Source organism: Lissotriton vulgaris, chromosome 5, assembly GCF_964263255.1.
Source record: "Lissotriton vulgaris chromosome 5, aLisVul1.2, whole genome shotgun sequence".
In the NCBI taxonomy this organism is placed as follows: Eukaryota; Metazoa; Chordata; class Amphibia; order Caudata; family Salamandridae; genus Lissotriton; species Lissotriton vulgaris.
In genome coordinates this window covers 1,226,239,353-1,226,263,037 of record NC_141693.1, presented here as the reverse complement: position 1 = coordinate 1,226,263,037, position 23,685 = coordinate 1,226,239,353, and the positions used below count along the sequence as shown (strand labels likewise).

The 23,685-nt window shown below is 45.6% G+C and overlaps 2 protein-coding genes across 3 annotated transcripts in view; both read right to left on the bottom strand.

Moving 5' to 3' along the window:
* Nucleotides 1-3,085: 3,085 nt before the first annotated feature.
* The window catches only part of NDRG2 (NDRG family member 2), a 96,341-nt gene continuing 75,741 nt past the window's right edge, over nt 3,086-23,685 (bottom strand). The window contains exons 13-16 of one of the 2 annotated variants that reach the window (XM_086923052.1): nt 21,429-21,464; nt 20,508-20,559; nt 17,767-17,800; nt 3,086-5,732 (exon numbers count right to left, since the gene is read on the bottom strand). In XM_086923052.1, coding sequence (XP_086779178.1) covers nt 5,543-5,732; nt 17,767-17,800; nt 20,508-20,559; nt 21,429-21,464 — 312 coding nt within the window. In that variant the 3' untranslated portion in view covers nt 3,086-5,542. The remainder of the gene's footprint in view (nt 5,733-17,766; nt 17,801-20,507; nt 20,560-21,428; nt 21,465-23,685) is intronic. The other variant, XM_086923053.1, reaches the window with a different exon arrangement.
* LOC147712356 (uncharacterized) lies at nt 7,842-13,286 on the bottom strand. Its single transcript, XM_086923051.1, has 2 exons — nt 13,020-13,286; nt 7,842-11,434 (listed from the first exon to the last, which is right to left on the bottom strand). Exon 2 carries the CDS (start codon nt 11,386-11,388, stop codon nt 9,682-9,684), a length of 1,707 nt encoding a protein of 568 aa, XP_086779177.1. The 5' UTR covers nt 11,389-11,434; nt 13,020-13,286; the 3' UTR covers nt 7,842-9,681.

The window sequence follows — 23,685 nt, the reverse complement described above, 5'->3', positions numbered from 1 at the left end:
GAAAACCAAGGGCCCAGTTACGATGCCGGTCGGAAAGTCTGACTGCTAGTCGGAAGCTTTCCGACCACGGTTGGAGGCTTTCTGACCAACACGGTCAGTTTGCGGTCAGACAGCCCGATTAAGATGTCTGCGGTCGGACCGTAAACCAGCTTGTGTCATCGAAGTGGTTCCAACCGGCTCTCTGAGTCTTCCGGCTGGTCTGAACCACACCATAATCCTCTATGGACGGCGTTTCCTCCGTCGGGATTACGATGACTGCTTCGGACAGCCTTTCCGTGCCTCTAAGGGCCCCTAGCAGGGCCCTCTTGTCTCCACGGCCTACGGTTGGTTGGGGGTGCCTGCCACAGGGTTTTAATCACACACCCATTTCTCTATAGTAGCCTGTTTTACAGCTGGTTTATGGCCATGACACAAGCTCCCATAGACTGTTTGGTTGCATCGTAACCAGGCGGTCGGAACTGCCAACCAGAAGTCGGTCAGAGACCGCGACCGACCGACCAACATCGTTATTGCCCCCACCCCCCCCCCCCAAGTCTCTGAAAACTGTGACAAACCACTAAAAGGCAGTATCAGAGGCAGATATAAGATGCCCATGAAAAATTTCATTCTGAAATCATTGTGAGACTGCGGACAGCTAACCTACTAGTGTAAAATATAAGTAGCAGCATCCTATTACACAGACACCCCTGCATCCTCATCACTTGGCAGTCATATCCATAACACCTTTGGTACCTCGTGGCTTTACTAATGCTTTATGGTGATCCTTAACAGGATCAATAAAATGTACGCTTTATATGCCAATGCTGTTTAGCATCTAAAAAAGGATTAATCCAAAACAAAAGATGCAATAATGTGGCTGCATAGTTTTTTTAGGTGCAAGCATATGCCCCCACGCATGCACCCGCCTACAGGACGATGCGGATGCCATTTTGTTTTCCTTTTTAGGTCGAGCCTAGCGCAGCGCACTTGCCCTGCTCTACGGGAGGCTTCTTGTGCGCACTCCAAACTTCCTCGAGACTGCTCCATGTGGGTCTGGCAACTCCCACACATTCCACTAGCCTTTGCGTGTGGCTTTCAATAATGAAAGCACGCAATTGGACAAAGACGAGTGCATGTCCCGCCTTATTTCTAAACGTTCACTCCCATGGCTTTTGGGTCTCAGGAGCAAGCAGCGGCACACAGGGGGCCAGCTGCATTCCTCCCTTGTTGTTGCGGATCAGGTTTCCAAATAACACAGTGCAGTCGCTTTCGAGGCCGCGTTTGTTAATTGGTAAAATGATCGCACTTGTTCTTTAGGAAGGGCTGCCTCCATCCAGAACTAGTGGGACACAGCATGCCATGTTGCTTTCACTTTGAGCGGAGCTGCCCCTCAGACCCCGCACGCAATGGCGCTTTCACTTTAAGAACTGCTGCTCCACGCCACTTTCACTTTAAAAAGGGTTGCCCCTCCACCCATCACTCACAGGACACAGCACTCCATGCCGCTTTCACGTTGAGAAGAGCTGTACCCCCCCCACCCAGCATGCCATACCACTTTCACTTTAACAAAGCTGCCCCCTCAACCAAGCACCCACGGGACTCCAGCTTCAGCAATGATGGATGCTTTTCAATGGGCTGCTTAGCACTTGCATTGCAATCTCTTATAAGGTCCCAAAGGCGTACCTATTGGCTATACCAATGCTTCTTAAGATGGCGGCTGCCACTTAGATTGGTGAAAAATACACATTTAAGTGCACTAAAGCGCGTTTGAACGGCAACAATTTGCTACCATGCTCAAAGGAGGAAAAAGATATATATATATATATACATTCAAAAAAAGACTTGTGGGAGTTCCCCAAGTATTACTTTATAACTTGCATATGCTATAGATCCACTCTTCCATTCCTTCTGGAGTTAAAATGTAGCCATTTTGTTTTCTGTTGAATTCCTTTCTATAAATAGATTTCTAATAATTGCTCATTAGCCGCCATCAGGGAGCTCTGGCGAGACAAGGGAACTTGGGCGTACATTGCTTCCACAAGAGAAGAAACTAACGCCTGGAAATCAGCACAGGAACTGCCAGAAACAAGATGCCCAGCTCCAACAACGAAAGGCAACAAAAACCATAGAAATGCAACTCGGGGCAAATAATCTCATAAAGGCCTCAACGGTTGTAGAATACTTCGCCTCAGGGGACAGAAACTGTTGGGGTAGTGTCTGCAATGTTAGTCCTCTCTGTGGTCTGGGGTCGGTTGAGCCGCAGTTTCTTCCATCTTCGTCAGCGACACTACCACTGGCCCTTTCTGTCCTGTGAAGAAAATCCCTATATGTGGCTTTGTAGAATATAGGATTTCTGTCAAATGTTATCATCGCTTCTAATCCAGAGACCTATCTCCGCAGTAACGCTGTTCCCATGCATAAGGGACCTTATTTGTGAGTCTATGTCTTGAAAAAGCCCCAGGCCTGCGTACCATGATAGGGCAAAGCACGTTTTGGGAAATTTGCTGTGTGCTCTTTTAAGGAATAAGCACCAAAAGAAAAAAATTAAAAAACGTAGCAGAAGCAATTCTCCAAATGTAATTACCTCTATTTTTCACTGTCTAAATGTTAAGAGCACATATTAATAACATACTGAGATAAATGAAGACGAATAATAATGGAGTGTGTTGTGAAACGACCCCAGAATAGCAAAGATACTGAGCGGATTAACCCAAGGTGCTAAGCACTACAACAGCTGGAATAAGCTGGAGAAGTAGTAGGCCCCACCCTCACCTAGAGTGCAACCAACACCACATGCATCGATTGTGCGATACCTAGAATTACTTTTGTTTAGCCAGTTTGCAGGGCCACAAACCTCCACACCACTAGACTTAAAAGAGCCACCTGCTGCTTAAGATGGCTATAGGTCCTCATTGAGTTGTCTTCCTAACACACACACACACACACACACACACACACACACACACACACAATTATTGTGCACACTTGAGCCTTGTGTAGATGTAACACACGAATGAGCCTCCTCTTCTATGTTATTATGACAAAAGGACTTCAACATTCGCAAGTGTTCAAGACAAAAATGTATTAAAAACAACAAAATACTCCATTCCATCTCACAGAACATTTGTTTATTTTGTATTATTAATTTTCCTGGATCTGGCACCACAACTCTCCGACTGATCGAAAGTGGCAGTGCCAGCTACAACCAGAAGTTAGAAATGCAACATTAAAATTCATAAGAGAAGAGGGGAAAAATTAATCACAGTACAAGCTGAAATTCCTACCTCCCCGGGAGGTGGGACAGCCTTTTTATGCGTCCCTAAATTCTACCCCCACCCGGAGCTACAGCAGAACATTTGTCTAGGGGTTACCCATTAAACATCGGTTTCGGTTAGCCTCAGGGCGCTACCTTGGATTCAGTAAGCTGAAGCGCACGTTCACTCTGCTAGCTACAATTAATCTGTGGTTATAAGCGCACCAAAGGGTAAAAAAAAAACACCATATCAAATGCCCCTCCGTGATGCCACCTCTTCCCAAGTCATATGTGCAGCAGTCCGGGCAGGTAGCCCACTTTGCCTCCTGTAAGCTTGCAATACTTCCTTGCAGACGCAAACAACGTCAGCCTCAGATTTTAAGGCCTAAGGCTTGTGGCCGAGGACTCCTAAACCTGGTAGGGGCCGGGTCTTCCTCAGTCACTGTGGACAATGTCAGTGACTTATGTTTCACCCAGGACCACGATGGGCAAGTTACTGTTCCCTCTCTTTCAGATTCCTCTGGCCAGCAAGCCAATGAACAAAACTTTCCTCTCAACGCAATATTAAAGGGTCCTTACTTTTACTCTTACATTTTTACAGAATTCCTGCCTTTGTGGTGTCACCTTGCATCGCCAGGTGCTAATGTTTCATTTGTGCCGGTTTATGCCTTCCTCCCATACCTTTTTTCCTAGTTAAATGTGAAAATCACTTTACAAATGGCTGAAAACAGCCCGGAAGACAATAAAAAAAAGCAGACATGAACCAGCAGGGATAAACGGGGATAAAGTTGCCAGGCTGTACTCTCCTACTCATAAGACAGATCTGGCCTAGGTCTAGTCAGCAGTGTGCCAGAGGTGAAATGCTTCTACATGCCCAATGACCAATTAAATGGCAATGAACAAGGTGCAGTCGCACCTCAAAAGTGGTAGAAGCTGGGCTAAAGACCGATCCTAAATAAGTGAAGCTGCTCAACTTTCAGAAAATGGCTCAAATACACGCTGACCTACTGCTATCCCACTAACGATGCTCTTTGAGCAAGATAACTCAATGTTTAGGACTTTAAACACAAAAGAGGGAAAGAAGTACCATTATGGATGAAACAAGAAAGGAGAAGAAAACAAGCTGGTTACGATGGGGAAAGAATAAAACTGAAGCGAGTCATAAAAGATGGAAAAAGAACAGGGAATTGTACATCTGGTAAAGGCCTATAAAGGATTATATTGGGAAGGGATCTAGTCCAAGTCAGTGTGGATTTACGACCACGTGAACATGGTTGGCAACATCTGAATCAATCTTGACCGTGGAAGGTCATCTACTCCCAAAATGGTGCAGTGCGACCAGTGAACTCTGTGCCTGAATGGTGTGCCAAAGAAGAAGAAAGATCAGGTTCCAGGCACAGACACAGCAGACTATGCCCCTTGGAGATGACTTGCACCAGACCCAGAGTCCCGCAGGTGATGGTAGGAAACTCTTGTGGGTCCAAGAAAGGACAATCTTCAATAAGGAGGATTGAGATGCACAACTCCAATACGGCTAAATGGTGGAGCTAAAGACAATGTTTCATGTTAGCCTGACCACTGTCTCTTCATAAAGAAGAACAGAGTAAATGTCCCTCTAAACTCCCCAATCCTCTCCCCTAGTTTCTAGTAAAAGACTGCCTGCTCGCTTTTCTTCATCAGACATGGTGTACAACACCTCCGATGGAGGAACAAAGACAATCAAAGCAAGGCTAGAGTACAGACATGGCAATCACCCTATAAGTGGGTGCTAAAAGCCTTAATATGTACTTAATAGCCTGTTGTGAAAAACAACACCAACTTAACGGCTTCAAACATCCTCACCCCAGTCTCATAAAGAGCAGCCGAGTAATGTCCATATAGAAGAGGTTAATCTTAAATTTCACAGATGATTCTAAAAATGGGGACAGACATCCTGCTCTGGACAAGCTTTACTCAACATCAGTGCCCACTGATGCCCAGCATAAATCCGGCCATTCATATCACGCCAAGCCCCTCTGAGACCTCAACCTTTAAGTTCCTTAACTGGCAATGACTAAAGACCCCACACCCACCTGCTGCCCTGCCAAATCCACCCAGTGCCACCCAACAGGCCTCACTCATTAAAAAAACAATGAAAATCTCAACTTTTTTTAAAGTGTTTTAAAAAAATCTAAATTTTTTTGCATTTTTTTGTATTTCTGCTAGGAGGCGATCCTTGCGAGCAAGTGCATCCTGGGATAAGCGAAAAAGGGTAGGATGCCCCTCCTCCCTCGACACGCAGTTGGCCTCACGTCGGTAGTTGGGGGCAGGTCATAGGTTGGCGGAGGCATCAGCCAGCTTTGCTTCGCTCAGCAGGACACTTCCATGGTGGCAGGGGGAACCTGGCCGGACTCGCTGCTCTGCGACATGGTGCGGGAGCGAGAGCGGTTCCCCTCCCCCGAGGCACTGGACAGAGAGGCGGTGCGGGAGCGAGACAGACGAGTCATGCAGGAGGAGGCCACTACAAAGAAAAAAAAACAGGTATTCAGTCACAGTTTCAGCAGAATCTCACTTTCACATTAGGACCTATGAATCAGCGTCCAGTCACAATAGCAAAAGTGACATAACCTTTAACACCAGAGCACAGAACTGGACCATAGCAACAGTTTCAAGCATGGAAATATGGCAATTTAACCTCTGATCTCGACTCGAGCCTTCTTAAGCCATACATCTTTTAAACAATATCTGTACCAGATATCCACCATTAGACAGAAGGGATGTAATCTTTAACCTATGAACTCAGAACCAAAGATCAACTAGCCACAATGAAGTCATGCAAATCTTAATCTAGGACTCCTAAACTAGAAGACAACCAGGCACCGTGCCATCAGGCCGCAACACAATTCTGGGTTCAGATGCATTCAGAAGCTCGGTCAACATCAAGAGCAGCAATTGTTCCATTTTGGGCAATGCTGTTCACAACTGAATGGCTACACCAGCACTCAAATAGTGAATAATGCTCCAAGGCAGGGAAAGGAATATGCTACTTACCAGTATGCATCTGTTTTTGGCATGTAGGGCTGCTGACATTCATATCTGTGCATAGATCGTCGCCTAGTGTTGGGTCTGGATGATTGCACCTTGTTGTTCTGGAAGAGTCTTTGAAGTATCACGAGATAGGTGGCTCCTCCCTTGGACTACAGTGTGCATAGGCATCCTCTCCATCTTCAGATTGTTTTTCGCCATTGTGGCAGAGATGGAGTATAGTACAGTAAGAAATGTCCATGCAAAAGTGAGAAATGCTACAGCTGTAACAGGCACCGGGGAGGATGGTGGGCGATATGAATGTCAGCAGCCCTACATGCCAAGAACAGATGCATACTGGTAAGTAGCATATTCAGCTCGAGGCATGTGGGCTGCTGAATTCATATCTGTGCATAGACTGTATAACAGTATCTCCTCTACCGGTGACTACCTGTGCCAGCTGCAGCAGTTTGAAAAAAAGTTTTCAGAACAGCCTGTCCTACAGCAGCTTGCTGTTTGGAATGTGCATCTACACAATAAAGTTTTGTGAAAGTGTGTATGGTAGACCATGTGGCTGCTCTACAGATATCCTCAAGGGGAATATTTCCTAGGAAAGCCATGGATGCCCCCATTTTGCGCGTGGAGTGTGCTCTTGGGGGGACTGTTAAAGTGAGTTTAGCTTTTTGATAGCATATTTGAATGCATTTAACTATCAATCTGGCTATTCCTGACTTTGATATGGGATTTCCTTTGTGTTGTGGTGCGAAAGCAACAAACAACTGTTTTGTTTTTCTGAATGCCTTTGTCCTGCCAACATAATATAGCAGAGCTCTTTTGACATCTATGGTGTGTAGGGCTCTTTCAGCTACTGACTGGATTTTAGAAGAACACTGGTAGTTCTATGGATTGGTTGATGTGGAAATTGGATATGACTTTTGTCATAAACATAGGGTTTGTTCTAAGTACTACCCTGTTTGCGTGTATTTGCATAAAGGGTTCTTGAATAGTTAGTGCTTGTAGCTCGCTAACTCTTCTAAGTGAGGTAATAGCAATAAGGAAAGCCACCTTCCATGTGAGAAATTGTAGTTCACATGAATGTAGGGGTTCAAAGGGAGGCCCCATAAGTCTGGTGAGTACAACGTTTAGATCCCAGACTGGTGAAGGTGGGTGTTTTGGAGGAATTACTCTTTTGAGGCCCTCCATGAACGCTTTTATTGCTGGTACTCTAAACAGTGAAAGGTGTTGTCTGTTTTGGAGGTATGCTGCTACAGTAGCTAAGTGTAGTCTTATAGAAGAATAAGCTAGGTTGCACCTTTGAAGGTGCAACAGGTGGCATATGATGTTTTGTATAGAAGCATCTAATGGATTGATTTGGTTATTGTTACAGTAAATAACAAATCTTTTCCATTTAGCCACATAACATGCCCTAGTTGTTGGCCTTCTTGCCTCCTTAATAATATTCATGCAGTCTGGAGGCATGTTAAGGTATCCGAACTCCAAGACTTCAGGAGCCAGATCGCTAGGTTCAACTGATTGGGATCTGGGTGTTTGATTTCTCCATGGCTCTGAATCAGAAGATTGGGTCTGAGTTTTAGTCTTTGATGAGGCACTACTGAAAGTTCTAGGAACGTTGTGTACCATGGTTGCCTTGCCCATGCTAGAGCAACTAGGATCATTGTGACAGACTGTTGCCAGAGTTTGCGTGGCACTAGTGGAATTAGTGGAGCTGGGGGAAAAGCGTACACAAATCTGCCTGACCAGTTCATCCATATCGCATTGCCCTGTGACAACGGATGTGGGAACCTGGCGGCAAAGTACTGGCACTTTGAGTTTTCTTTTGTGGCAAACAGGTCTATTTCTGGGTGCCCCCATTTTTGAAAGAATGGTTGGAGGACTTGAGTGTGAATCTCCCATTTGTGTAGCTGCTGGCTGTGTCTGCTGAGTAGATCCGCTATTTGATTGTCCTTCCCTGGGAGGTGTTCTGCCAGGAGAAAGCTGTTTTGTGGAATTGCCCACTTCCATATGCTTTACGCTAAGTGAGACAGTTGTAGAGAGTGCGTTCCTCCCGGTTTCTGTATGTAGTACATGGCTGTCATGTTGTCCGTCCGGATCAACACAGTCTTGTTGTACAGGTGTTTCTGGAATGCTTTTAGAGCTAGAAATATTGCTAGCAACTCCAAATGGTTGATATGCAATTTTTTCTGCTGGGTTGTCCAAAGTCCCTGCACTGTGTATTTGAGTACGTGGGCTCCCCAACCTAACAGTGATGCGCCGCTGTTAACACTATCTGTGGAACCTGCTCTTGGAACAGTCGTCCTTTGGAAAGGTTTTGTGGGTTCCACCACTGCAGAGAGTTGTATGCACAACTGTTTACCAGCACTAGGCCCTTTAATAGTTCTGAGCTTGGTTCCACTGGTTTGCTAGGCATTCCTGCAGTGGATGCATGTGAAGTCGGGCATGAGGGACAATGAAAATGCAGGAGGCCTTCATGCCTATGAGCTGCATGAACACTCGAGCTGACAGGGAGTGTTGTGGTTGGAATTTGCGAATGAGCATTTGCATACTGGTTATTCTCGCTGCGTTTGGATATGCCTTTGCTAGCGAGGTGTTCATAGTAGCTCCCAGATATTGCTGTATGTGGGATTGGATTTTGGGTAGTTTATTGAAAAACCTAAGCTGTGTAGCAGCAAAAGTGTTTGAGACATATGGCTTTTGCACTGTTTGTACGATTTTGCTTGTATCAGCCAATCGTCCAAGTATGGATAAACCTGAATGTGTTGTCTCCTTAGATGTGCAGCTACTGTCGCTAGACATTTTGTGAACACTCTTGGAGCTGTGGTCACCCATAAAGGGGAGAACTTTGAATGGATAGTGCTGGTCTTGGATTGTGAACCTGAGATACTTTCTGTGAGAAGGATGTATGTAGAAGTATGCATCCTTGAGGTCTAAGGTTGCTAGGAAGTCTCCTTGCCTTAGCAACAGTAGGACTTGCTGTAGAGTGATCATGTGGAAGTGCTCCGAAAGTACATACTGGTTTAGGGGTCTGAGGTCCAGTATTGGTCTGAGGGACCCGTCCTTCTTGGGAATGAGGAAGTATAGTGAGTATACTCCTGTTCCTTGGTGCTGGAGAGGGACTGGCTCTATGGCCCTCTTTTCCAGCATACTTTTCACCTATTGTTGTAAGAGAGCGATGTGTTCCGTGGACATTGGCCGGTGTTTGGGTGGTATGTTGGGTGGAGTAGAAGTCAGTTCTAGACAGTAGCCATACTGGATAATTTGGTCTTACCCACCTGTCTGTGGTAATGTTGTTCCAGACTGGTAGGAACTGTTGTAGTCTTCCTCCGACCGGTGTTATGTGGTCTGGAGGTAGTGTATTGAAGTCACTGTTTTGTGGCAGTGGAGGTTCTGTTATTGCCTCCACACCCTCTCCCCTTATTGCTATTTCCTCAGTATCCACCTCGATTGGGACTTTTATTGAAGCTGGACTGGGTATTGGCTTTATATGCCGAGGCGCCTTGTGCGGTGTTGCCTCGTGCAGCTCCTCTGTATGATGAGCGCCGAAAGGAGCTTTTATGCTGTTGGGACTGCAACGCACCCATTGACTTTGCAGTCTCAGTGTCTTTTTTCATTTTGTCCAGAATATTAACTACTGCTGGTCCAAAGAGGAAGTCTGGATTGACCGGCTGGTTTAGAATAGTAGATTGCACCTCGCTTTTAAAGCCTGAGATGCGTAGCAATGCATGTCGTCTTAGCACGACACTAGTGTTAGCGGATCTTGCTGCGGTATCTGCTGCGTCTAATGCACATTTAATGGAAGTATTTGTGATGAGCTTCCTCTCCTGAATAAGAGCATCAGCTTGTTCTTTGAATGGCTCAGGTAGATGTTGCATTATGCTCTCTAGTCTATCGTAGTGTGCCCTATCGTAGCGAGCTAGTAGAGTCTGCGTGTTAGCTATTCTCCATGAATTGGCTGCCTGTGCAGCCACTCTTTTTCCTGAGGCTTCAAGGATTTTGAATTCCTTATCAGGAGGTGGTGCTTCTCCAGTTGTTTGGGAGTTAGCCCTTTTACGTGCATTAGCTACAACTAGTGAATCAAGTGGTAGTTGACCTCTAATGTATGTGGGGTCTGTAGAGGCAGGCCTATATTTTTTCTCAACCCTAGGGTTGATAACTGGTGCTCTAGCTGTATCCATAAAGATGTCATTGGCGTGTTTTAGTACACCCTTTAACATAGGGAGTGTTTTAACTGTTCTCTCAGAAGAGGCAAATGTGTCAAAAAGGAAATCCTCCTCTATTGGGTCAGTATGCATATCAACATTGCGGTATTGTGCGGCCCTGTCCACTAGTAGGTTAAATGCTACTGTATCATCTGTGGGTGATGGTTTAGCTGGATAGGAGGAGGTGTCAGGGATGGGATGTGTATCATATGGGTCTTGTTGATTGTCCCATGTGTTATCCTGTGTCTCTTGGTCCTGTGGATAGTTATAATCCTGCTCAGGATCCTCTTCTTCATAATCTACATTATACTCTGACTGTGTTGAAGAGTAAGGGGCATAAGGCGTGGTAGGCATAGTAGGAGAGACAGGTTGGAAAGGTCTAAGTGGAGAAGTGGCAGAGTCTTTCTTTTTCTTTAGAGGAATTGGTGAAGAAGGTTCAGTGTCCACTGGTCTCTTCTTTTTTCTGTAAACTGTTACTTTGCCAGTCTCAGGGTGTATGTACAGTTTTGCTTGTTCCTCTTCTATAGGAGCAGGGTGAAAGAGTTCTTCTTCCACTGTCCTTGGTTTTGGAGTCGAATCCTCGGGTTTTGTCTTTTTTGGTTCGACATTTGTTTTTGGATCGACAGGTTTTGTAGGCTTAGGTGTTTTTTCAGCCTTTTTCGGGTCGAGGCTTTGTTTCGGATCGACCGTTTTTTTTTTAGGAGTTTCGACCTTTTGTCGTTTCTCCTTTGTCGAATCGATTGGTTTCTTCGGTTCGACTGTGTTCTTGGGAGCAGTTGTGCTCGGGTCGATTGGCTTTGGCGCAACCTTCTTTGGTTGGACTGCTTTCGGTTCGTCGACTTTCGGTTTTGGTTCGACCGGCTTTTTCGGGCCGCCGTTGGAGTCGATGCCCCTTTTCGGGTCGACGACCTTTGGCTGTAAAGGCTTCCGTGGCATGTCGAGTCTTGGCGGCCTTTGTGTCTGCAACTTTCGGTACGATGACCTTCGGTCCGACAGCCTTCGGATCGACAACTTTTGGTTTTTTGAGAACGTGACTTGGGCCTGGAGTGTCAAAAGGCTTTTTCTTGGTATTCGTAGCCGAGCTTGAATGCGGAGCTAGAATCAGTGTCTTGATCTTGGCTAAGGCCTGTTGGCGATGCCTCGACAGGAGCCTTTGATCTCGGTAGAGTGGGGTTTTAGGGGCAGGGTCCTCACGGTTCACCCTGCGGGATCTGTTCGTCTTCTAAATCATCCTCGACGGCCACGATCTCTAGATCCAAGTCTTGTAAGTCGACGAGCTCCTGGTCGTCGTCGAAAATGTTTTCCGGGTCTGGTGCTGGTCTCTGCATCTCTTGCCTAGCGGCCCGTCGATTCCGGATCGTCTTTTTGGAACGGAATTGGGCACAAGCCAGGCAATCTTCCTCTTTATGGTCCGGTGACAAGCACTTGTTGCATACTGGGTGTGTCAGTATGCGGGTACTTGGAATGGAATTGTGGACAGAATTTAAATGGACTCCATTCCATCAACGATAGGCCCACGTGGCGTCGAAAGGCCCAACGGGTCGCGTCAACGACCGGAGAGAAGAAGGAAGTTTATCGGAGGAAATGGGCATCGAGCGGAAACAATACCGTCGATTCCGAAGGCCTTTTGGCTTTAAAAAAAGTTTTGTTTCAATTCCGAACTTCGAGTGTAGGAAAAACATCCGAACCCAATGGCGGGAAAAAACAATCTGAAGATGGAGAGGATGCCCATGCGCACTGTAGTCCAAGGGAGGAGCCACCTATCTCATGATACTTCGAAGACTCTTCCAGGACAACAAGGTGCAATCATCCGGACCCAACACCAGGCGGCGATCTATGCACAGATATGAATTCAGCAGCCCACATGCCTCGAACATGTGGTTAAGCAAATTAGTGGACATAATGGTAGATAGATTTACTCTTTAAGGATGCCATTGTACAGGTGGAAAAACTAACTGAAAAAATGGCCTCCCTTTTTATTAAGATTTCTGGAACCTGTATCATGTTTGGAGAAATGCGAGTCTAAACCTGAACTGTGAATATTGTTACACTCCCAAGGAAATGCCTCCAGGTTCAGGGAGGTTTGATGTGGCAGGTTATGGGACTCAGGCGCCCCCCTTGTTATAGTTAGGGTGCATGGCGCGGTCTACAGCCTTTCAGAACAATGCCCCCTCTAAGAGAGAGGGGTATGTGATGAGAGTCTGAACCCTCTCAGGACAAGAGATAGGGATGTGTTCTCAAAGGCAAGCTCTGCTGATGTCTCACAATCACCCTTACCACAACAAAAGGGCCTTCCTACTCCCAGACAAGTGTTACAAGCTCTCTCTTCTTAGAACCGCAGGTCTGACCCCTGAGAGTGGAGGAAAGATGTTGAACTCTGCCCCCATGCAGCAGGGAAGTGTTCATGTTTTCCAAACACCACTGGACACAAGAAAACTTCACTGTCCATGTGTAACACACTGTGTCACTGACAAGGACTGTGTCACTTGCTCTTGAAGACATGAAAGGAAAATGCTACTGACCAGTATGCATCTGTTCTTGGCATGTAGAGCTGCAGAGTTACACACTGTGCATAGATCGCCACCTAGTGTTGGGCCCGGATGTTTGCAGTTTGTTTTTGTCCTGAAAAGTTCTTTGGAAGTCACAAGATAAGTGACTCCTCCTATGGACCACACTGTGCATGGGCATCGGTTCCATCCTCCGATTGTTTTTCGCCATTGGGGAAATGATGGAGCTTTGCAAGAAAAGGAAGGATGTCCATGTAAGCTGCATCTAATTAAGATAATACTGGAACAGATAAGGGTAGCCGAGGAGGCGGGTGGGCGTGTGCAACTCTGCAGCTCTACATGCCAAGAACAGATGCATACTGGTAAGTAGCATTTTTCGTTCAAGGCATATGAGCTGCAGATTACACACTGTGCATAGATTGTATAGCAGTACCCACTCTTAGCGGCGACAAACCCTATCCATTGCAGTAGTTTGAAATAGTGTTTTGAGAACAGCCTGGCCCACATTAGCTTGTTGATTAGTTTGCACATCTTTACAATAGTGTTTTGTGAATGTGTGCGGTGTAGACCATGTAGCTGCTTTGCAGATGTCATCTAAGGGAATGTTCCCTAAAGATGCCATTGAAGCCCCCATTTTCCTTGTAGAGTGGGCTTTACGAGGAACAGATAACATACTTTTAGCTTTGTGATAGCAAATTTGTATGCATTTAACAATCCACCTAGCTAACCCAGATTTTGATATAGGGTTGCCCTTGTGTGGTGGCGAGAAAGACACAAAAAGTTGTTTGGTCTTACAAAAGGGTTGTGTTCTCTCAATGTAGTATAACAATGCTCTTTTGACATCTAGGGTATGAAGAGCTCTTTCTGCTACGGTTTGTGGCTGCGAGAAGAACACAGGGAGTTCCACAGATTGATTGAGGTGGAAGGGAGGGATGACTTTGGGAAGGAATTTTGGATTGGTATGGAGAGCAACCTTATTGTGATGCATTTGCAAGAAAGGTTCTTGGAATGGTTAATACTTGTAGTTCACTAACTCTCCATGGTGAAGTAATAGCTACTAGGAACGCAACCTTCCATGTTAAAACTTGTAGTTCACATTTATGCAAAGGTTCGAAGGGAGGTCCCATTAGCCGTGTGAGAACAATGTTTAAATTCCACATTGGTGAAGGTGGTACCCTGGGAGGAATTATTCACTTGAGGCCTTCCATGAAAGCTTTAATAGCAGGCACTCTGAACAGAGATAGATGCTGTCTGTTCTGTAGATATGCTGCTATGGCAGCAAGATGCAGTCTAATAGACGTGTAGGCCAAGTTACATTTTTGAACATGTAATAAGTATGCTATGATGTGTTGAATAGACACGTTTAGAGGATTAATATTGTTGTTGTGACAATATATTACAATGCATTTCCACTTGCTGCATAGCATGCTCTAGTGGTTGGACGTCTAGCCTCTTTTGACGTTTATACAGTCAGGAGGAAGGTTAAGATATCCGAATTCTAGGATTTCAGGAGCCAGATCGCAAGGTTGAGCTGAGCTGGGTTCGGGTGTCTGATCTCTCCACAGTTCTGGGTTAGAGGGTGTGGAGATATGTATAGCTTTTGGTGCGGCACTACAGACCGTTTTAGCAGTGTGGTGTACCACGGCTGTCTGGCCCACGTTGGAGCAACTAGGATGAGGGATAGAGAATGCTGCTGTAGTTTGCGTACTACTAGTGGCATGAGTGGTAGAGGCAGAAAAGCGTACGCAAATTTGCCTGACCAGTTCATCCATATCGCATTGCCTTTGGACAGTGGGTGTGGATATCTGACAGCGAAGCTTGGGCATTTGGTGTTTTCGTGGGTGGCAAAGAGGTCTATCTGAGGTTGTCCACACATCTGAAAGAATGGTTGAACTTGCGGATGAAGTTCCCACACGTCGATCTGTCGTGTCTGACGACTTGGCAGATCTGCTATGGTATTTTGTACTCCTGGAACATGCTTCCGCCCTGTTTCTGTATGTAGTACATGGCTGTCAAGTTGTCCATGCGGACTAACCGAGCTTTGTTTGATACTTGCTTTTGGAAAGCTTTCAATACTAGGAATATGGCTAGTAACTCCAAATGATTGATAGGTAGTAACTTTTGTTGTAGTGTCCACCTGCCTTGCATGGTGTGTTGCAGTAGGTGGGCTCCCCAGCCGGAAAGCGATGCGTCCGCTGTCAAGGCTATCTGAGGAACTGGCTCCAGGAACGGTCACCCTTTGGAAAGGTTTCTGGTGTTTCACCACTGCAGAGAGTGAGGAGTCCGACCGTCCACCAACACTAGGTATGTTAATTGACCTTGAACCTGGTTCCATTGGCGTGCTAAGCACTCTTGAAGAGGACGCATTCAAATCTTGCATGGGGCACTATGAAAATGCAAGAGGCCATCATCCCTATGAGCTGCATGAACACTCGTGCTGGTAGGGAGTGTTGTGGCTGAAACTTTGTGAGAAGACCTTGCATGCTGGCTATCCCTACCGGAGTGGGATAAGCTAGTGCTGTCGAGGTGTTTATTGTGGCACCAAGGTATTGTACTTTGGATGGTTGCAGATGGGATTTGGTGTGGTTTATTGTGAACCCCAAGTTGTGAAGAAGTTGGATAGTGGCATGAGCGTGTTCTACACACTGGTTGTAGGAGCTGGCTTTCATGAGCCAGTCATTCAGGTATGGGAAGATGTGGATGGGCTGTCTTCGTAAATGTGCTGCCACTACTGCTAGGCACTTGGTGAATACTCTTGGTGCTGTTGTGACTCCGAATGGGAGTACTTTGAAATGATAGTGCTGCCCGTCTATTACAAATCTGAGATAGTTCCTGTGAGCTTTGTGAATGGGAATGTGGAAGTATGCGTCCTTGAGATCTAGAGTAGCACGTAAGTCGTTTTGCACTTGGGCCCGAAGCTGAGGGTGTGACCGAAGCCTTTTTCGAGTATGTCGAGGAAGGGTCGGGGCGACATGTGTACTTACGACCCTCTGTGCCGGAGTGATGTCCTTGACATCTGAGTCGCCAGCCTCGGAGTGGCTGCTGACGCCATGTTCTTGCTGTTGCTCTGGCACGTCGACGCCCTCTGGGAAAATGTCATCCGGGATCGAAGAAGACGAGCGATCCATGGTTCTTCGAGCTAGTCGGTCCCGAATCATCATCTTGGAGCGGAAGGAGGCACAAGCGGAACAGTCTTTGGCCTCGTGCTTCGGGGAGAGGCAAAGGTTGTACAACTCGTGTAGATCGGTGTGGGGAAACTTCGACCCACATTGAGGACACTTCTTAAATGGCGTCCTTTCCATGAGCCAGAGAGTAAGGTCCAGTTAGGCTTGAAGGCCTTCGTCGACGACCGGAATCGAAGACTTCGAAGTCGTGAGGAGTCGCGTTGATGGGGACCGCAATCAAAACTATACCGTCGAACTGGGGAGTGCGCGCTGATGGAAAAATCAGTTTTCCAAACCGGAGCGCACAAAACACATCCGAGCCCGATGGCGGTAAAAAAAAAACAATCTGAGGATGGAGCTGATGCCCATGCGCAATGTGGTCCGAAGGAGGAGCCACCGATCTTGTGACTTCCAAAGAACTTTTCAGGACAAAAACAAACTGCAAACATCAGGTCCCAACACTAGGTAGCGATCTATGCAGTGTGTAATCTACAGCTCATATGCCTCGAACAGTGACTTTCCTCCCTCAAAACTGAAATAAAGCAGCAGATGGAATCCACACTGTTCCAATGCAGCTCTAACAGAGGGGCAAATCCCATAGCACCAACAGCAACAGTGGGATCAATCCTGTTGCACCAATAGCAATAGTGGGACAAATCCCGTTGCACCAATAGCAACAGATACCAAGATGTGCACACAGATATACATTGGTACTTCAAGGTGAACAGCAAGAGGTGAAGGATTCTATGAGCCGGCCATGCAGTGACAGGTGACAGGTGAAGAGCAGGTTCATACAAGTGATAAAGTGAGTGGCGTGTGTGCACTATACTGAGATCATACATCTCTGCCACTGTGAGCACAAAGACTACAGTATCTGCTGGCTAACTGAAGACAATCCACTCAGCAACAGGGGCCTATGTCAAACATCTACACTGCCAAGAGTGCCCTTTTAAGCAAAACTTCTGTTTGCCGATACCTTTCACACCCACTTTCTTCAATGTTTCCCCTACTGTAAACTCATCCCATTACAGGGGCTTATGTTTACATTCATCCTCACACGTGGGGATCTGCACCATCTATAGGGTTTACATTTGCTAATATAATATACAATTTGGGTCTAAATCATCTGCTCTAGTCTCACCCTACTGTTAAATCTTTTTACACTGCCCCAGCCATTCTCCCTTAACTTTGTTCCTATGCTCACATCTGTCTCTTTTTCCCCATTCTCATATATCTCTCCCTGTCTCCTTCAAGCAGTCTCATGCTTTATTGGTATATATCGTCAGAGGAAACCTCAATTTTGGCATCTCATTTCTACTTTTTTTCATCTCCCACTTGCTTATTTCCATATAATTTACTCTGCCTCCCACTCTCCTGTTACCCTTTGATCGTCTATCTCTATAAGCACCATCATTTCTTTATCCCACCTTATACCTGATAAGCGACAAGATGACCATACTTCGCCAGCAGACGGGGGTAAGGGTAGTCAGACCATGCAAGGCCCGTGTTCTGTGAATCTGTCAGGCACTGCACAAGGCTGGTGCTGGAAAAGTTCAGGTTCTCAAGGGTGGGTTTGAGGGAAGAGGAGCTGCTGGGAGCAAGGTGTGCTGGGAAAGCAGAGGTGTCATTAAAAGCTACCTGACCCCATACTACGCCTCTTGTCCAGAACGTGGGGGACTGGATCCAAAGAAGACGACAGAGAAAGAAGAGAAAAACAGGTCATGGATTTGACAATCAAATGTTTTACTTAAACACAGACTCCACAGAGGGCAGACGCATTAGCACCACTGAGAGACTGCAAAGAGCCTTGAAGGATCTGACAGTTTCTGCATTCCAAGGTAGCTTGCCATGAGCGACATTTAAAAAAAAAAAAAAAAAAAAAAAAAAAAAAAAGTGCGCAAAAGGATTAAGACTTCCCCCAAAAAGCAAAATCCAGCACCCAGAACCTGCATAACAAATAATCTTAGGTGCAAAACAAAACTACTGTTCTGTCAAAGGACTAGAATTGTAGTATCCTTGCACACAGGATGTATTTTGTTTGGGAAATATATTTTCCTATTTCACTGAAGGACTGGCGCCTCCATAATGCAAGTATTTTAATGATACCTTTACAGGGTTTAAACTTGCCAACAACATTTCTTTAGAAGCAACCGCTATGTATCATTAAGTGACTGCATTATAACAAACTTTTAAGAATCAACACCCAAAAACAGTCTAGGAAAAACATTTTAGAGACACTGTCCAGTAGTGAACTTAATCATGCATTTGGCGCCCCCCTGCCAACAGAGACTCTCTAGTAGTATGACTCAATACCCACTTACTACCTGCATTTTATCAGACTCCAGTCAGAGTCAGGCCCAGAATTCAACAAGTACTTTTATTGCACATAAATACACTACATGAGCGAAACCCATATACTATCTACTAACTGGATCCCAGCAGAAACTTTTAAAAGGAGCAATACTATTGACATATGCAGGGTTCGAATGCAACAAACTAAGTGGAGCAAGAGCCATAAACAAAACCCTTCTGAGCTAAAACACACTTTCTTCAAAAAGAAGACTAAACCCCATCCAATGCTTGCATTCCAACAGACTCTAGTGTGGAGTGTGATCCAAGAACCATATAGTTTACTGGATTTCAACAGATTCTTAATCTCGGCCCTTTACATGACAAAGACCCATAGACCATCTGCTATGCGGATCCCAAATGAGAATTTCCGTGGCTGCAAGATGTCAGAGGATCAACACACAAGAACCCCCTTTGATCTGTATTCCAACAGTAACTCAAAACAGCAGCAAGATCGAAGGACGAGAAGGATTTGCATTTCAACAGGAAATTCCCTGAAGTTCATGATCTAACAACCGGTCACTGCCTGCATTTTAATAACCTTTTTACTAAGAGAAACCCTTAAACCTCTCGGTAGCTTCTTTCTAACAGAGGCTTTGGAGAAGCACGACCAAAAAATCACCCAACAAGACTCCATGAAGAAGGAAGGACTTGTGCGTGCATTCCAAGAAAGAAATAAAAGAACTATCCAGCAGCAGCATGGCGACAGACGCTCTGGAAGAGAGACTCATACCAACAATCTATTTGCTGCCTTATAACAGGGTCTGATCTAAAAAACAGACTATCCAGAGGTGCAAGATTCCATAGCCACCAGGGATCCATATTAAAGCAGGTCATCTCTGCAAGAGTTACGCCAAAGGGCCGCGTTGTAACAGAGACTATCCCGAGGGGAGTATAGACACTTCTCATAAGCAAGACTCTGAGTACGCATCTCGAAACATCAGTGCCAGTTCACCTACCAAGTCATTGCAGGAGAGAGTAATTAGAACCAGCATGCCAACAGGGAGGTGTAGCAGCAGTGAGCTCCAGAGAGTCTCAGCAAGAGTGAGCTCCAAGAATCAACGACTATATACACACCCAATCTCCATGCATGGGTAGGCTCCAAGACCACTCCAGTAGTTGAATCCCAGAAGTGACCCCGTGCAGAGGCGAGGTTCAAGAACCATTCAGTACCACCATGCCACAAGAGCCTCTCTGCAGGAATGAGCAGCAAGAACAGTCCAGCACCAGTATGCTAACATAGTATTTGCATGAGTGAACACCAGCATACCAAAAGTCTCTGCAGGAGTGAATTTCAAGAACCATCACATATCTGCATATCACCAACACTGAACCATTGCACCAGCACATGTTAGTCAGCACTCGCATTAATCCCTATCACAAAACCCGGAATAACCATTTTAAGCAAACAAAAAGGCTAGTGCTGGCTACACAGGCCATGCTGTATCTATTCTGTTTGCCTGAGGATGTTCAAACTGCTGCTGGGCTTGTCATACCTGGTCTGTGAAAGAGCGAGACAAGCTTGCGCCATTGTTCCCCGTGCTGTACCTGCTCTGATAGGAGGTAAGCTCACAATTGTGCTGCCTGTGAGTCACCTGTACAGAGTAAGAGGTAAGTTTGAACTGCTGCTACATGTGCTGTACATGTTATGTGTGAGAGAAGCTTGTTGTACTGCACCTTGATTTATCTTAACTTAATGCATGAAGGTAGCGTGCACTGGCTGCAGCTTGTACTGTACGAATGATGTGTAAAGGAACCTTGATCTGCTGAATACTGTGCTGCATCTGAACTGATCATGCAATGAGAGCCTCTACTAATATCTGGTCTTTATGTCCTTTAAGAACGCTGCTGTCTGTGCTGTACCTAAGGGAAGCTTGCACTGTTGCTGCCTACATTATGTAAAGCCTGCCAGTGCTGTATCACCTCGGTGTGTGCTGCAAGCTCACACTATTGCTGCCTGCTCTGTACCCGCTCTCTTCCTGGGAGAGAAATCTAGCCCACAGCACCCACACCGACCCGGCTGTCAGATACTTACTGTATCCCATTCCCTGCACAAAGTACTTGAAGGCCTCCGTCAATTTTCCAGGCTGAAAAGAAGTAAAAGGACAGGTGAAGCAGTAATGTAGTGGGAACATTCACGCATACCACTGTACAGCAGGTGGAAGATCGGAGAATGGGGTGCACCCTCCCAGAAGTCACTTAGAAGAAGCAGCAACATATTCACCGTTGATGAACTGTAATGTGCGTTACAAATATTCTACAGAGCTTAAATTACAGTCAGTTTCCAAGCAAATAGTGACCACGGTCAAAATAGTTACCCGAGATGTCAGTTAAAGGTGTTTGCTCAGTGGACAAGGGTGTGATTGCTGCACCAGTGCTTGCTAACTTTGAGGCTTTAGTCAATGCTGTGACCAGAAATGAGAGTTCATTCCTGGTGTGCACAGTCACAAGTGTGAGAAGCAGAGTGAGTTGTGGGGAGCTCTAGAGAAACCAAAGGGCTGCACTAGAAGGTTCTCCTCTGGCCTCCATGCTTGAGGAATGTTGCCAGACAAGCAGCTTTTCTTTTACAAAGACACCCCAAAATACAGAATAATCAGTTGATGGATTATGAACCTCACACTGTTTTCAGACACAGTAAAGAAATGATTTACTAGGAAGTGATCAGGGACACTTAAAGACGGAGGAGACTCGCCAACCCTTTTAAATACACACAGGACACATTCTGAGAGAATGAGCTTTCAAGACGAGAGCAAACTGCAATATGCCTCAAGAGGATGGCGCGAAAGAAACATCAGGTGTGAGCAGATGAGAAGGCAAATCAAGTTGTGCAGAAGGGCAACGTGGGGTTCAAAAACTGCTTAGCAGGAGAGTAGATGTGCATAAGTAGGGCAGTGTGGCAGGAGAGAATTTAGAAATCATTGATTCACCAAACGGAAACGGAGTGCGTGCCACGTACCTGGGTCAACTGTGGCTGGCCACCAGAGTCTGCCATCTGAAACAGAAAAACACTGGATGTAAGAAAAACTATCCACGACATAGATCTTACAATCACCTTGCTCTGTAGCATGGTAACAGGACAAAGGCTACAGGAAAATATAAACAATTAAAATAAACTTACTGGTAAAGATAGTCAGTGCTTTAAATGAACAATAATACGTGCATTTACTCAGCAAAAGGAGTGGTGAACTAGGGGGAGGGGGGGGGGGGGGAGGGAGTGTGGGGTGGCCATAAGGGTGGTGCTTAAGGGTAGAGCACGGGATGAGGGTAAGTTTTCTTTCCAAGCAACAAATCTGGATGCATCGTAAGAAAGTCAGAAGTATCTGTCCAATAGTTATAACACTAATAACCATTTGCACAGCAGGATGTGCTTTCTAACAAGCACAATGACCCTCAAGGCAATTTTATGGTGATTTAAACCTTTGATTAGCATAAACTCCGATCTTTCCAGCAAGTGCATTTACAACCTCCTGCATAATCTTTCCACTTCAGGCATAAGAAAGGAGGGCCTCTAGTGTGGAGGATGTATTCTCTGCCAGGATGGATCTTAGCCATTATCTAAACGGATGTCAAGAGAGAGAAGGGTTTACTGACAGCCTACAGGTGAAGGACGAGAGCCTATGCCAGAAAAAGTGTCCTAAAAGTAGGGGTGGGCGGAATTTGCGTAGTTGCGCTACGCAAAGCTCCACGAAACGGTAAAAAAATCTCAGCAAGCACGTAAAAGTTCAGCAAACATGTGGAATTGCTTATTCCGCCCATTCAAGATGCTTTTTTCCTGTTTGCGAACGCAGTTTGCATGCTCGGGGGGATATATCTCACGAACACGCATTTTGAAAGCGCGAACAAGCAATAAATACCTCAATGCGGCAGAATTTTTGGCTATTCCGCGTTCTCAGCGGAACGCAAAATTACCCACATTCCCCAAATTCCGGGAACGGAAAGGAATCTACTGCCCAGGCCTACCTGAAAGGATTACTTATTCACTATAAAAAGTCAAAACTATGATCATTGGTATTTGGTTATATGGATAATGCGTCTACACACCCAAAAAAAGATATGGACAGGGGCTTGGTAGCTCCCAAGTGGTTCCATGTTATGTGACATGTATGTTCAACCAGACTCTGATTTTTGCCAAAGCTTTTTATGATGTTATTTTTAAAAACCCTTACTCACAATCAGAAAAAGCAAATTACAAGTCCTAGAATGCAAAGGCATTGCCAGTTAAAATCCAGCACCGTCTAAAAGAGTCATACATTCCATGGAGCCTTCTGTTACATTTGGGCTATGCCTGGTTTCCCATACAAAATAATGGATTTAAATGCTCCAAACCACTCTTTCTTTGAGGTTAAACATGAAATTGGCGGAGACCAAGGATTTACATTCAAGTAAAAATGCCTAATTTACATTGCTAATGAGCGAAGATTGTCAGTCTTTTGAAACAGTGGCCATGCTAAAAAGATGCCCTTAAGAACCCGCTCCACACTCCCGTCTATTAGATTTTACAGTCTCCTCCCAACTCCCAATGTGCAAGATCAAAGGGGGAACCAAACACTGTGCAGCCACACCCCTGCTGGAAGACATGCAGAATAGTACGACAAGATTGCTGAGCCCAGTGTCAAGAGCTGCTGTTTGGGCGCTCTTGCGAGAGCTCAGGAAAGCGTTGCACAGTGAATCAGTGCGGGACGTGTGAAAAGTGCTGCCCAGGTATGAAATAATAAGAGAAGCACCACCTGTGTCAAGGCAGGGCCCCTGTCAGTACTGGTACTCTCCCTGTCTGAGGAGAAGTTCAGGTACTCAAGGTGAGAAAAATGAAGTGCAGGTACTCCGTACTGGCAAGTACCGGCCCCTTTAAAGCACTGACTAAAGTCCTTCGCCAAAGTCATCTTCCATAAATTCACATTTGAATTATTCCATGACATCAGGCTGATAATCGTTTGTGCACACATTAAATCAGCAGTGACTTAACGCACTTATTCAATAAAGCTCAGGTTTCCATTGCACTTCGAGTGAAAGGTAGTAGTAGAGCCTCATGACAGGGGCAGGTGGCATCTAAATCTATGAAAGACACCGAAGCTGCAGAATTGTAGTAATGTGTAAAGCTTCCTCCTGCATCTTTCACAGATTCACATGCTCTTGTTTGGATTAAGACTTAAAAGGCAATATTAGCAGGCAAAGGCAGCCTTGAATGAAGCTCACCTAAACGAAAGGGGGTCCAG